This window comes from Podarcis tiliguerta, assembly GCF_965153285.1.
Source record: "Podarcis tiliguerta genome assembly, chromosome: 14".
In the NCBI taxonomy this organism is placed as follows: Eukaryota; Metazoa; Chordata; class Lepidosauria; order Squamata; family Lacertidae; genus Podarcis; species Podarcis tiliguerta.
The window spans coordinates 29,667,904-29,680,515 of NC_139547.1; the positions used below are offsets into that span (position 1 = coordinate 29,667,904).

The 12,612-nt window shown below is 50.6% G+C and overlaps 2 protein-coding genes across 2 annotated transcripts in view; one reads left to right on the forward strand and one right to left on the reverse strand.

The window, feature by feature from the left end:
* Window positions 1-12,612, forward strand: part of ERN2 (endoplasmic reticulum to nucleus signaling 2) — a 269,302-nt gene that overhangs the window by 48,533 nt on the left and 208,157 nt on the right. The window lies entirely within an intron of this gene.
* On the reverse strand, window positions 1,776-12,576 carry DCTN5 (dynactin subunit 5). Its single transcript, XM_083413236.1, has 6 exons — window positions 12,419-12,576; window positions 11,147-11,215; window positions 10,414-10,532; window positions 8,751-8,862; window positions 3,572-3,674; window positions 1,776-3,434 (listed from the first exon to the last, which is right to left on the reverse strand). Exons 1-6 carry the CDS (start codon window positions 12,464-12,466, stop codon window positions 3,337-3,339), a joined length of 549 nt encoding a protein of 182 aa, XP_083269362.1. The 5' UTR covers window positions 12,467-12,576; the 3' UTR covers window positions 1,776-3,336.

Sequence of the window (12,612 nt, forward strand, 5' to 3'; positions counted from 1 at the left end):
AATTCTATGATTTCTTTGCTGCCACCCATTTTTGGTTTGCCACTGCTGTCTGCAAGCTCCACCTGCCACTGCAGCATCTTGTGGAACTAATTTCCTTGGGCACCAGCATGGGGTTCTTGGGGGACAGGTAAGTGAGGGGGGGGGGGGAGAGCATGCGGAACAAGTCAGGTGGCTACAGCTGAGCACAGCTGAGGGCCTTGTTCCAGGACCCATCCTTAGTGACTGCTCACTGATGGGCATCGGCTCTTCCACTGCTGCAGTGAAAGGCTGGATCATAGAATTGTAGAGCTGGAAGGGACCCCAGGGGTCATCTAGCCCAACCGCCTGCAAATCAGGATTCACGTTTTACACTTTTCATTTTAATTGGGAGCTGAGCTTCTCCAACGTTCCTTCAGCCACCCTTGGGCAGTTCAGTTCCAGCCTGGTCCAGTCTTTCTGCAAAGAGTGTGCCCAGCTCGGCACAAGTCGCATTTGCACATTTCACAACTGTTTATTCTGGTTTCTTCACCCTGATAGCCACCTTCAAGGATAGCGGCCCTTATCGGCCCTGATATAGCAAGCATGCAGCAAGAGGTCTGCTTCTGGTGGAGACAAAGGTGCTCTCAGCCCTACTGATGGGACACGCCAGGGCCAGCCCTCCAATTCGGCCGTTTATCACTTGCACAGTCCAGGAAATGTTCAGTTGAGAACACAGAGAGATTAAGGGGGGGAACACACAGAGAGATTTGTGAGCTGTTGAAAGATTGCATTGAGCAACTGGGAGAGCCTTCGGGCACACTGCTGGCAGCTTTAGGCTTTTAAGAGAGCTCTTTGGTTAACTGGGCAGCTGGAAAGAAGCCCTTGATATTGCCCGAGTTTGGGTCACCCAGCTGGTCAGTCCACCCAGCAGCTGGCTAAGAGCCCCTCCAGCCCTGCATTTGCAAAGCTGCTTTTGTGGGACCCGGCTGGATGGGGGGGGGGGGGTTAAAGCCTCAAGCAGCTTAGATCCTGGCCACCTTAAGGATGGTCTTTTTCCAATGGCGGGCCTTGCAGCGGCCCAACAGCAGAGGCCATTAAATAAGGCGGAACATAAGAGTTTGCTGCATTGCAGGGTATTTGGTAGAGCCCCATGATAAGTTTGCTGGGCCATGGCTCTGTACTGTTTCAGGCACTGGGTCCAAACTGGGCTCTTTTCAGGAAGCACAGGCTCAAACCAGTTCACCGCCATGTGCAGCTGTTTGACATGGGAGGGAGGAGCTGGCACAAAGAACCCGGGGGGGGGGCACTCATCCTTTCCCTCCTTACTTGGCAGCAAGGAGAGCAGCAGCAGGCATCAAGGAGGCAAAAGCCCTCCTGCCTACGCTGAGATTTGTACCCCAAGGCCACCCTTTGAAAAGCACAGCCCTGGAGGATGGAAGCTGCCTCCACAGGCTGACACAGGCATCTCTTGTTGCAAAAGCTCTTTGCAAGGCCATTTTAAACACAAAGTAAGAGGAAACAGAGTCCCCTGGTGGACTCTCCTTCGCTAGAGGGATTTGGATTAGATGACCTCTGAGGTCCCTCCCAAATTCTAGAATTCTATGTGTGGAATCACTTACAGGTAGCTGGGCTGGGCTAGTCTGGGTGGCTAGTTGAGCAGCCCATTTATTCAGCAGTTCGAGATTTCACCAAGGAGAGGTGCAGCTAGCACTACCCCCCCCCCCAAAGCAGTGGGTGGTGATGCCAGCGGGACACTCCCATCTACCCCACTCTGTTTCCAGAAGATTTGTTGGAGGAAAATTACCACTTCAAAGCACTTGACCTACTTGAGAGGATTTTAATTTGTGGACAGCAAAGTATAAACAAGGCGGACAGTGACGCGATGGTTAACAGCAGTTCCTCCAGGCTTCTGTGTTTGGAGAGGCCATGGCTAGTTAATGGGTGGCAAAGCTGTACGTGCCGTAGAACAGATGAAAAGAAGAAGCACACCCACCACCCGCCTGCCTGCAAGTATGCTGGCCCTGTATCCAACATTCGGGAAGCAGCTGGGTGGGAACCAGGGATACGCACAGCCACCAAACCAATGGACTGGGGGTTTGACCTGGAAAGAAGCAAAGGATCGGCAGAGCGTATATGGCAGGGGTGGGAGTCATTTGCATCCCCAGATGGAAGCTGGTTCCTTCATGTTTTCCAGCAGTGTCTACCCTAAAGGGAAGGACACAACCTTCTCTTGCAGATGACCCAGCCATGGGGAAGCTGTGGCCTGTCAGCTGATGCTGGACTCCCATCAGCCAGCTTGGTCAGGCAAGGTGGGAGTTGGGAGTCTAGCAGCTTCCGAAGAACCACAGGAGCCCTGTCCCTGCCCTATGCCCTTCCAGACATACTACCCCCAATCATAACCCTGTGCAGGGACCCCCACCCCTGTGCAAAATCCACAAGGCCATCCACCTCCTGCCTGCACTCAAGCCCTATGCTCTGAAACAACCTCTACAAAGCCACCCCCTGCAGGAGGAAACGAGTCAAAGCAGCTGCTTGCCGAGGGCATGTGTTCAAGAGTGGATTGCTATGGTTAAGTGCCAGGTCACCTCCTCAGCGCCACCCTTTTCTCTGAGTCACATATCTCTCGCTGCCTGAAAAATATGCAGCTGATAAAGGGACAGTCTGGACAGTCTGATCTGGGTCACAGTGCATGTCCCACATCTACGATGGCCTTCACAACAGTCGTATGAAGTGGAGATGGAGGCTTGCTGGGAAGCCTTCAAGGGCCAAATAGATGAGCACTTTCTCATCTTGTCCAGGCAGGGAGCAGAGCCTTCCCCACTGGAGGGTGGCAGGCAGGGAGGGAGGCTACATACACACCTGCCTGGAGGAGAGGATGCTGAGGGGCCTCTGGTCACATTGGCCTCTAATTAGGAATGTGCTGGGTGGGGGGAGATGACAGCAGAAGCACACAGACCCCCCCTCGCTTGTAGGCTGGCCAGCCGTCCTCCCGCTCAGGAGGTTTGTCTCTGCCCATTTCACGTTCCAATGCACCCTGGATCTAGGGATAAATAAATAACATGTGAGTCTCTCACAAGCGAAGGAGTAGACAGTGGGGTTAGTCCAGGCTGGTCAGTGGCAGGGCTAGGGTGGTCAGCGGGAAAAGGCCTCCCATATGGGACAGAACAGTCCAGATCGTGGGCAAGGGTGTGAGGCGGAGGAATGAAGGGGATGCCCAAGAAGGGAAGATGGTGTTACACAAGGCAGCTTCTGGCAGAGTTTGCCAGTCAGGCTTGGAGCCAGCTGCTTGCAGGACTCTCACAAGCCATGCCAGTCACGCCAAAGCTCCTTCCCACTCTTCCTCCTGCAGAGGGCCACGGGAGGGCCAGGTGGAGACGGCTAGACCTGGGTGAGGGGCAGGAACTTCTGGTAGTAGCTCTTGGTGACGTCAATCATCAGCTCCTGTGTGCACTCGGGAAGTTCTCCAGAGAAGAGCCCTGGGGGTGAAGTGGAGTGTGAGCAGCCAGCCTGGCAATAAGGAACATCCTTTGCTGTGCAGTCACTGTCCCACTTTGAGTGAGGCACACACAGCTTTATAGGGCAGGCCTCCCCCCACCCCTTTTTCCCCATTTACCTGGGCAGCCTGCAAAGACGGTAAAAGGTGGAACCACTGTTTCTGGAGGCAAGACTGTGTTGTCAAGGATCTTGCAGCAGTCTTTGAGGACACACCGGCGACCCTAAAAAGGATGTGCCACAAGTCAGTTTGGAATTAGAACAGGCCCCAGGTTCCCACCCTTCCACCTGCCACTCATGCCCTGGACTTCCAGGCTTAAAGGGCCAGCAGGCAGCCCAATGCTCAACTGCATCCAAGTGGGTGGTTTTGTTCTTAACTGGCAATCTCACTAACTGCAGCACTACAGGACTTTACTTCTGAGTACTGCAGACGCTCCTTCATTGGAGGTTTTTAAACAGAGTTTGGATGGCTATCTGTCAAGGATTCTTTAGCTGTGATTCCTGTGTTGAAGGGGGCTGGACTAGGTGGCCCACAAGACTCCCTTCCAACTCTACAATTCTGTGTGTGGTTTGCAGCACTAATCTTGGGTAGGGAATCAGCCTCTGTGAAAAGATGGGCCCCCTTTGGCCTGATTCAGCAGGCCAGTCTTATGTTTTTCCGTACCACACTCTAGTTCAAGGGTGGGGAAACCATGCCTCCAAATCCATCAGTTCCAGCCAATGCAGCAGATGGTCAAGGCTAATGGGAACTACAGTATAGTCCAACTCCATCTGCAGGGACACAGCTCCCCCCCTCCAGCTGAAGTTCCCATAGAACCTGCTTGAGCAGGTGAGCAAAACGTAGTGATTAACACCGGATCTTTTACTGTTCTGGCAAATGTGTGTTTTCGCTTCAGACGCCTCTGGGCTGCAGTTCCTGGGCATGAGAGGAGCCGAGTTGCTCAGTTCAGGTGCCAAAGGCAGGTTCTGGGACAGTTAAGCGGGAGTCACGTCCCACACACTGCAGTCCCCGGACAGCCAGAAGCTCTGTTCTCTCAGCAAATAAAAACCTAACAATGTTTGCTCAGGTGGGGACGTGGGAGAGATTCAGAGAGCTCTCGAGTTACCTCGTTCTGAAGTTTGTTGTTTGGTTTGGCTGCCAGAGAGGGGAATCATTCCCACCAGGAAGACTCCGTTGGGAGATCAGGACGTGCCCTCTCTTTAAAGAGACACAGACAGTCCGCCCCACTTTTCGGGGAGATTGGAAGATTCATGACGGATAAAACTAAGTCGTTCTCCAAATGGCCCATAGTTAAACTTCCTCAAAACAGTGCATAGTTAAACTGTGGAACTCACTCGCACAGGAGGCAGTGACGGCCACCAACTTGGATGTCTTCAAAAGAGGACTGTACAAATTCATGGAGGGGCGGCCTATCAATGGCTACTAGCCAGGATACTAGCCACAGTTGGGAGACACAAGAGAGGAGAGGGCTCTTGTGCTCAGGTCCTACTTAAGTGTTTCCCATAACAGGCATCTGGTTGGCCACTGTGATAACAGGATGCTGGATTAGATGGGCTTCCTTTGGTCTGATCCAGCAGGCTCTTCTTGTGTCCAGAAAACATGCTCCCTCCTCAGGTATCTCCACACATGCCAAACCACAGTGGTATCTTGTTCAGGTAAGCTATCCTGGCTGTCCTCTTCACATTTCCCAGCAACAGCAAGGCTGACAAACCAGGGGCTCTGAACTGGTGCCAACTCTGGGAACAAAGCGCTTATTCAGGGCAGCCCCCACGAGCAGCTGGCGCTTGAGCTCAGGCCACTTTGACAAAGAGGGCGCAGGCAGGAGAGATCCGATGCAATGCCCGTTGACAAAAGAGCAGGGGAGCCAAGTGGCATTTAAAGTGCAAACACTGAGTCACGCAGGACTTTTTTTAATACTAGGGCTGGATGGTGAAAGACAAAGGAGAAGGTTGCTACAATTGGGGCTTAGATTGATGCACTCTCCTGGGATCTCTCGACAGGCACTCGGGCAAGTTGTCAACAGGTCCCGTGGGTACAGCTTCACAGCTATATCGCTGCAGGATGGCCACCAACTTGGATAATAATTATTATTATACGGTGGAGTACAGGATCAGGTTTAAGGTGCTGGTTTTAACCTTTAAAGCCCTATACAGCCTAGGACCCTTGTACCTATGGGACCGCCTCTCCTGGTATGTCCCACGGAGGACCTTACGGTCTTCAAACAAAAACATCTCGGAGGTCCCAGGCCACAGAGAGGTTAGGCTGACCTCGACCAGAACCAGGGCTTTTTCGGCTCTGGCCCCGATCTGGTGGAATGCTCTGTCACAAGAGACTAGGGCCCTGCGGGACTTGACATCTTTCCACAGGGCCTGCAAGACAGAGCTGTTCCACCAGGCCTTTGGCCAAGGCACAGCCTGACCCCCTCCTTCGGTAATCCTCATAGAACTCTAGCCCAATGATTGCCATTAATCTGATTTGAACTGATTTTATAATGAGCTGATTTTAGAATGTTGTATCATTTTACTGTTGTTAGCCGCTCTGAGCCCGGCTTCGGCTGGGGAGGGCGGGATATAAATATTTATTATTATTATTATTATTATTATTATTATTATTATTATTACTATTACACCGCCCATCTGGCTGGGCTTCCTCAGTTACTCTGGGTGGTTTCCAGAAAAATATAAATACAGTGGTACCTCGGGTTAAGTACTTAATTTGTTCTGGAGGTCCGTTCTTAACCTGAAACTGTTCTTAACCTGAAGCACCACTTTAGCTAATGGGCCTCCCGCTGCCGCCGCGCTGCCAGAGCACAATTTCTGTTCTCATCCTGAAGCAAAGTTCTTAACCCGAGATACTATTTCTGGGTTAACGGAGTGTGTAACCTGAAGCGTATGTAACCTGAAGCATATGTAACCTGAAACATATGTAACCCGAGGTACCACTGTAATAATAAAATGTCAGACATTAAAAACTTCGCCTTCAGATGTTTTCTAAAAGTTGTGCAATTCTTTATCTCCTTGACATCTGATGAGAGGGCTTTCCATAGGGAGGGTGCCACTGCCGAGAAGGCCCTTTAAGAGAGGGCTAGACAATATCATGGAGGAGAGGGCTCTCAGTGACTACCAGCCGTGAGGGCTATGCTGTCCCGCCACACCTGGAAGCAGCAATGTTTCTGAATACCAGCTGGTGGAAACAACAGGAGGGGAGAGCTGCTCTTGCATTCTGCGTGCTGTTTTACCATAGGCAATTGCTCAGCCTCTGTGAGAACAGGATGCTGGATTAGATGGGCCACTGGACTGATCCAGCAGCAGACTCTTATGTTCTTACACTCAGCCATGGAAATTGTGTGTTATAAGCGTATGGGTGTATCTTTTATTGCTAACCACATTACACAGATAAGATGCCTTTTTCTCTCAGACAAATTGTGTTTCTCTCACACACTGATGAATCATTGGATTGTACCCCATGTTAGCCTTGCTCAGAGCAGACCCATTACCAGTCATGGACATTACAGTACTAACTTAGGTTCATTGATTTCAGTGGGTCTACCCTGAACAGGAGTTAGTTAGATACAGCCCCATGGCTGTTAATTGGGGATGGCTTCATTAAGTCTGTTCAGAAAGGTTTAGGTGCATAGAGAGCTTCTAACTGTCAGGGATGGAAGTTTTATGGATGTAGAATCTACTAGAATCTTCCTGAACTTTCTAGCATGTTCACAACAGAACAAGCTTGCAGCTGCATTTATCTAGTCAAGGTCGTTGCCTCAGTGGGAGATACATACCCCTGCCTGCTGGGCATTTTATCTTTTGTCCTTCATCCTGCTCTTTACTTTTGTTTCTATATATATTGTGTGATTTTGCTTCTGTAACTGGATGCGTTTTGGAGCAAAGATTTTGCCTTACTGGGAATCTAGTAAGTTCCTGTATGAATTTAAGCCTCAGTAAAACTCATACTGAAGAATCCTGCTTCCTGTGTGTGTGTTTTTCTCTGATCTCTACAAGGAGTGGACTCTACTGGGGTTTTTTACCCATATCCTGGGGTTGCCCAGGCATGAAGACAGGGGGTGACTGGATTTGGCCATCGGCCCTGTCACTGGCATGCTGCTCATCCTGTGCAGTGCAGAAACTATGCACACATATTCACTCAATAACTTTTTCATAAGAACATAGGATGCTGCCCTATACTGAATCAGGCCCTTGGTCCATCTAGCTCAGTATTGTCAACACTGACTGGAAGTAATGGTTCTCTATGGTTTCAGGCAGAGATCTCTCTCAGCCCTACTTGGAGATGCTACTGAGGATTGAACCTGGGACCTTCTGCATGCAGTGCAGATCTGCACCAATGAGCTATGGCCCTTTCCCAACGCTCAGTGCTAGAGCATCTGCATTGCATACAGAAGTTGGGGCCTGCTTCTCAGTTCCCTCGGTCTGAAGTTGCGTCCACTCCCCACAACACAAAAAGAACTGCACAGACCAAACTCCTGCTGCTGTCCCAGGTGGAGCTCTGCTAGGTGAGAAGCAGATATCTCTTGACAGGCCTGGCAAGCCACAGCCCTTCCCATCGCCATGACCTCACCCTCCTGCCATTAGTTGGTGCCCTGGACTGCTGCAGACAAGAGAGGAACACAGCAGCTGGGAATGGAGTTTGGCAGCCACAGCAAGCAGCTGACCAGGAGCAGAAGGCTCCACTCCACAAGCTGAAATCTCTGGCATATGAATGGGTCTCAGCTTCTGCCTGCCTCCCCAGCCAAACACAGACATGGCCAGGAAGTTCCATTTGAATGGGTGCATACGTGGATCTTGAACTGTGGTGTAATCTGTTTAGGCACCCAGGCTTACAAGAGCCTCAGGGTGAACTAGAGAGCCGTGTGGTGTAGGGGCTGGTATCAGACTAGGACCTGGAAGATACCAGGGTTCAAATCCCCACTCAGCTAAGCAATTCACTAGGTGACCTTGGGCCGGTGACTGCCTAACCTATCTCCCCAGTGTTGTTGTTGTGAGGATAAAACAGAGTAGAGGAGAATGATGTAGTCCACCTTGAGCTCCTTGGAGGAAAGGCGGCATATAAATGCAGTAAATAAATAAAAGTTTATTCTGAGCCAAATAAATACCCTGGCTGGTTGCGAACAGGCATCTGGTTAGCCACTATGAGAAGAAGATGCTTGACTAGATGAGCCCCCTTTGACCTGGTCCAGCAGGCTCTTCTTAGGTTCATTTGGCCCCTGTGCAACTGCCTGAAATTCAGTGGGACTGTTATACTGCATAAATATTGCAGGATGCCCAAGGGGAGACACACTTACAATGACGCAGTTCTTGCCTATGTGGACGTAGGAGCCGATCTGAGCCGCATTGACGACGCAGTCCTCTTCAATGAAAACGTGGTCACCAATGTGCAGAGGGAAAAATGCAACCCTGAAGAAGAAATATACATGTGTGTTGGGGGGGGGGGCATATTTATAGCCAGCAACACCTACACCACCAAAAATAAAATAAAATCTAATCACTGAAGCCCCAGAACCATAACAAACAACATGCAGCATGCTCAGGAGCTACCAACACCCAAGCGGGATTGGCAAGGAAGAACACAAAGATTTCCTGGATCCCCCCTCCGAATTCCTCACAGTTGGCAACCTCCAAGCAAAGCTCTTCCCCTCTGCCCATCCTTAGGTTTTGGCTGCAGCCATCTCAAGAAGCAGATGTAAGGCAGTACACCAGCCCCATAATGTCTAGGGCTGCTGTCTTTTGGCTAGAGGCCAATGCAGAGGTCTCCTTCCAGTTCCACTGAGACAGCAGTCACCCTCTCAGCAAAGTCTCCACTCCCAAGTATGTGGGATCCTTACTCCCCCAGGCTTATCATCACCAGGAAAGGTCCCATGCACAATTATATTGAGTGAGGAAGTAGATTCAGCTGGTGGGACTGGTAATCTCCCCCACCAACCATGGGTCAAATTTGACAGCTGGGAGGGGCCGCTCGCCTGTCAATGGCATGGCATCATGACTGAAATCAAACCAGGTGGGTGAGCAAACACAGCACTATGCAAGCCCTGATGAGCAGCTGGTGGCTGGGGCTTTGCTTGAGTTATCCAACTACAGATATGTAGGCTAAAAAATGGTATACACTCTTCTCTACTCAAATTCATTAATCTAAAAATAGAACAAAACAATGGAGCCAGGCAGCATGGGTCACCTTCACTAACCCCCACACTTTTGAAGCTGGGATGTGTACGTGATGATTTCTCAATCATCTCCTATGGATACAGTGGTGCCTCGCAAGACGAAATTAATTTGTTCTGCGAGTTTTTTCGTAGAGCGAGTTTTTTCGTCTTGCGAAGCACCACGGCGGGGAGGGGTGGGGAGAAGCAGGGCAGCTGCCGCAGCCGGTCCTTGGACTCACCCGCGCCTTGTGGACACCGCGCGACGCAGCTGCTGGAGGGCGGCGGGGCTCAGGAGTGCGACTCCGGCTGCAACGCTGGCTGCTGGCGGCAACAGCTCCTGAGGGGAGCGCGCAAGGGTGATGGGCAGCGGCGTGAGGCAGCTGGAAGGTCGGAAGGTTGGCCGGAAGGTGGGAGGGAGCCGGAGGAGCCGTCAGCAGGAAGGTTGGAGGGAGCCGGAGGAGCGGGGAAGCGAGCGTGCGTGCGTGCAGTGACCGTCGCCATGACACGAGAGGCAGGGCTGTTTCGTCTAGCAAAGCAAGCCCTTAGAAAAATCCATCTTGCGAAGCACCTCAGAAAACGAAAAACCCTTTCGTCTAGCGGGTTTTTCGTCTTCCGAGGCATTCGTCTTGCGGGGTACCACTGTAGGTGTCACTTCTGCCAAAGGATATTCCAAGTGGGAGGGGGGGAGCAGTGGGGTTATCAGTCTAGATGATTGTATGTTTATTAAGGAACCCAGCTCCTTGAACTCAAAACTCAGCACTACCCTGTTTCAAGGAAGCCCTCCCACCTTGTCCCAAGCAACTCCTACCCCTTGCTGAATTTCTTGAAAGGTGGACGGATGACACTTCGGCTTTTGACCACGCAGTGGCGCCCAACTCTCACATTGGCCAAGTCCCCTCGGATGATGCAGTCGTTCATGACAATTGTCTGAATGGGAAAGAAGAGAATTACTGCAGTTTTGGAGCTTTCTCAAAGCAGGATGGCATTCTGATAGGACCGTGAGAAACATGCAAAAGATGGGATTCATGTAAATGAGAACAACACACTAAATGGCTCATCTTCCTTGGTTGCTGTAAGAACCACCCCCAGGTGCAGCCAGTGTTATCTTTTATTTAGTTTAGTATTTTTATGCTGCATTAAAGAGTCTCCCTAGATGGTTCACAATTAAAAAAAGCATAGAAACAATTTAAAACATAAATTTAGGAAATGGCTTTGAAAATGATGAGAGCAGTAAAACTTGAAAAATGAAGGAAGAAATGTGTTTCACAGTTTGCTGTAGCCTGGTCAATGTAAATAAGCAATCAACACACTTGAAGGGGCCCACCTCAAGAGCCCCCTTGCCTCTTAGTACTCTCCAGGTTATCCCACTGCCCCCCCTCAGGGAGCAGTACCACTCACTTTGGGCATCACTGGCCTACCTGAACAAGAGGTCTTATTTTCCATCCTTTGTATCTATCAGTAGGCCATGAACTGTTCACTGCACTTACAATCCCTTCCTACCCTGTCCCATAGGCAGCCTCTGGAGTTCAAGGGCCTCTCACCTTGCCATTGAGCACGATGTTCTGGCTTCCACACAGCACAGACTGCCTGCTCACTTTGTTCCCAGATGCCTAAAGAGATAGAGAAAGGCAGAAATGATTAGCAAAAACAAAGCTCTTGGAGAAGGTACTTGGGCGAGAGCCCTGCGGTCTTTGCAATATGGGTGGGAGCACCAAACGGCCATAGTTATGTGTAACCCAATGGCCACCAGATTAACTACCATAATGTTATATGTGGGGTGCCTGCCTCTAAGTATTTCTCAAACTTCAAGGGTGAGTGGGTGCGTTTCATTTGATATGATAATTAAGTGCTGTTGTGCTATTATTTTATTATTTCACTGTGCATTAAAAAAAATTCTTAGCAGCTTTGCATGAACACAACAATAGCATATAAGCTCATAGGAAGCTGCCTTATACCCAGACAGATTAATTGTCCCACCTCCCTCAGCACTGACTGGCAACAGCTCTCTATTTAGCCACCCCAAGGAAGCTGAGAATTGAACCTGGGGGTTTTGCATGTAAGGCAGGGACTGACCAATGAATTACCACAGCCCTCCTCCTGTTCATAGTAACTGGTTATTAATTGGGAACAGCCAATGGAAACACACATTGCCAGTACTGAAACTGCTTCACTAGGTATTGGTTAATTTCCAAATAGCCATTTCTATTACCTTTTCAGCAATCAGGTACCCTCCTGATGCTTTGGAATAGAAAACACCCAGAGGGCACCAGGCCAGGGAAGTCTGCTTCATTCATTTGCCAGCTTAGGAGTCAGGTACCTAGAGGGCCACCTTAGTCCATGTACAGTGATCATGGAATAGGACTCTTCACCGCATGCCCCCACCCTCTGAAGCTGAGGTGGGTTGGGGGTCCAGAGAGAGGGCCTTTCTGGCTCCACTGGGTATGCCTTTCAGGCACTAGCCAAAGGCCCTTCCAGACCTCACCATCACAACCTGCACTTTGCTGCTATTATATTATTTAGACACTTTCCATCCTGCTTTTCAGGCAAAAAAATGGGGACAGCCTTCCAGAGCGGCTTATATATCACTTTAAAAAAGGCGGCCTCGCCCGTAGCCTTAAAATGAAAAAAAGACAAGGCATGCGAGGAGAAAAGGCGGGGAGGGAGGAGGAAACGAACGAATTGTGGCCTCCGCTCTGCCTCCATACGTTTCATGCATTATTCTGAGGTGAGCGCCCTGGCACGGCGATGCTTCTCCCACTCCCACGGGCCTGGATCCCGGGTAAAGAGGACTAGCGCCTTGACTCGACACGCACCGTCTCGATGTACTCGGACTTGTTGTAGAGCATTTCGCTCAGCTCCATCGCGAAGCCCCCGCGTCACACCCAGAGCGGCTCCCCGACTCTATTGTCCCCGCGGGGCTACCGTACAAACGTCCCACTTCCGCCCTCCCGCGGGCCGTAGACTTTGCAGCCTATCAGCACAGACCGTCCCGGAGGCCTCCAAACAC

Bases quoted from the DNA above. Each gene is read 5' to 3' on its own strand.
- DCTN5 (XM_083413236.1), bottom strand. From the start codon at position 12,466: ATGGAGCTGAGCGAAATGCTCTACAACAAGTCCGAGTACATCGAGACG. The intron at 11,216-12,418 runs GTGCGTGTCGAG...CTATCTCTTTAG, and splicing joins AGTCCGAGTACATCGAGACG to GCATCTGGGAACAAAGTGAG. The intron at 3,435-3,571 runs GTAAATGGGGAA...CTTCACCCCCAG, and splicing joins CGTCTTTGCAGGCTGCCCAG to GGCTCTTCTCTGGAGAACTT.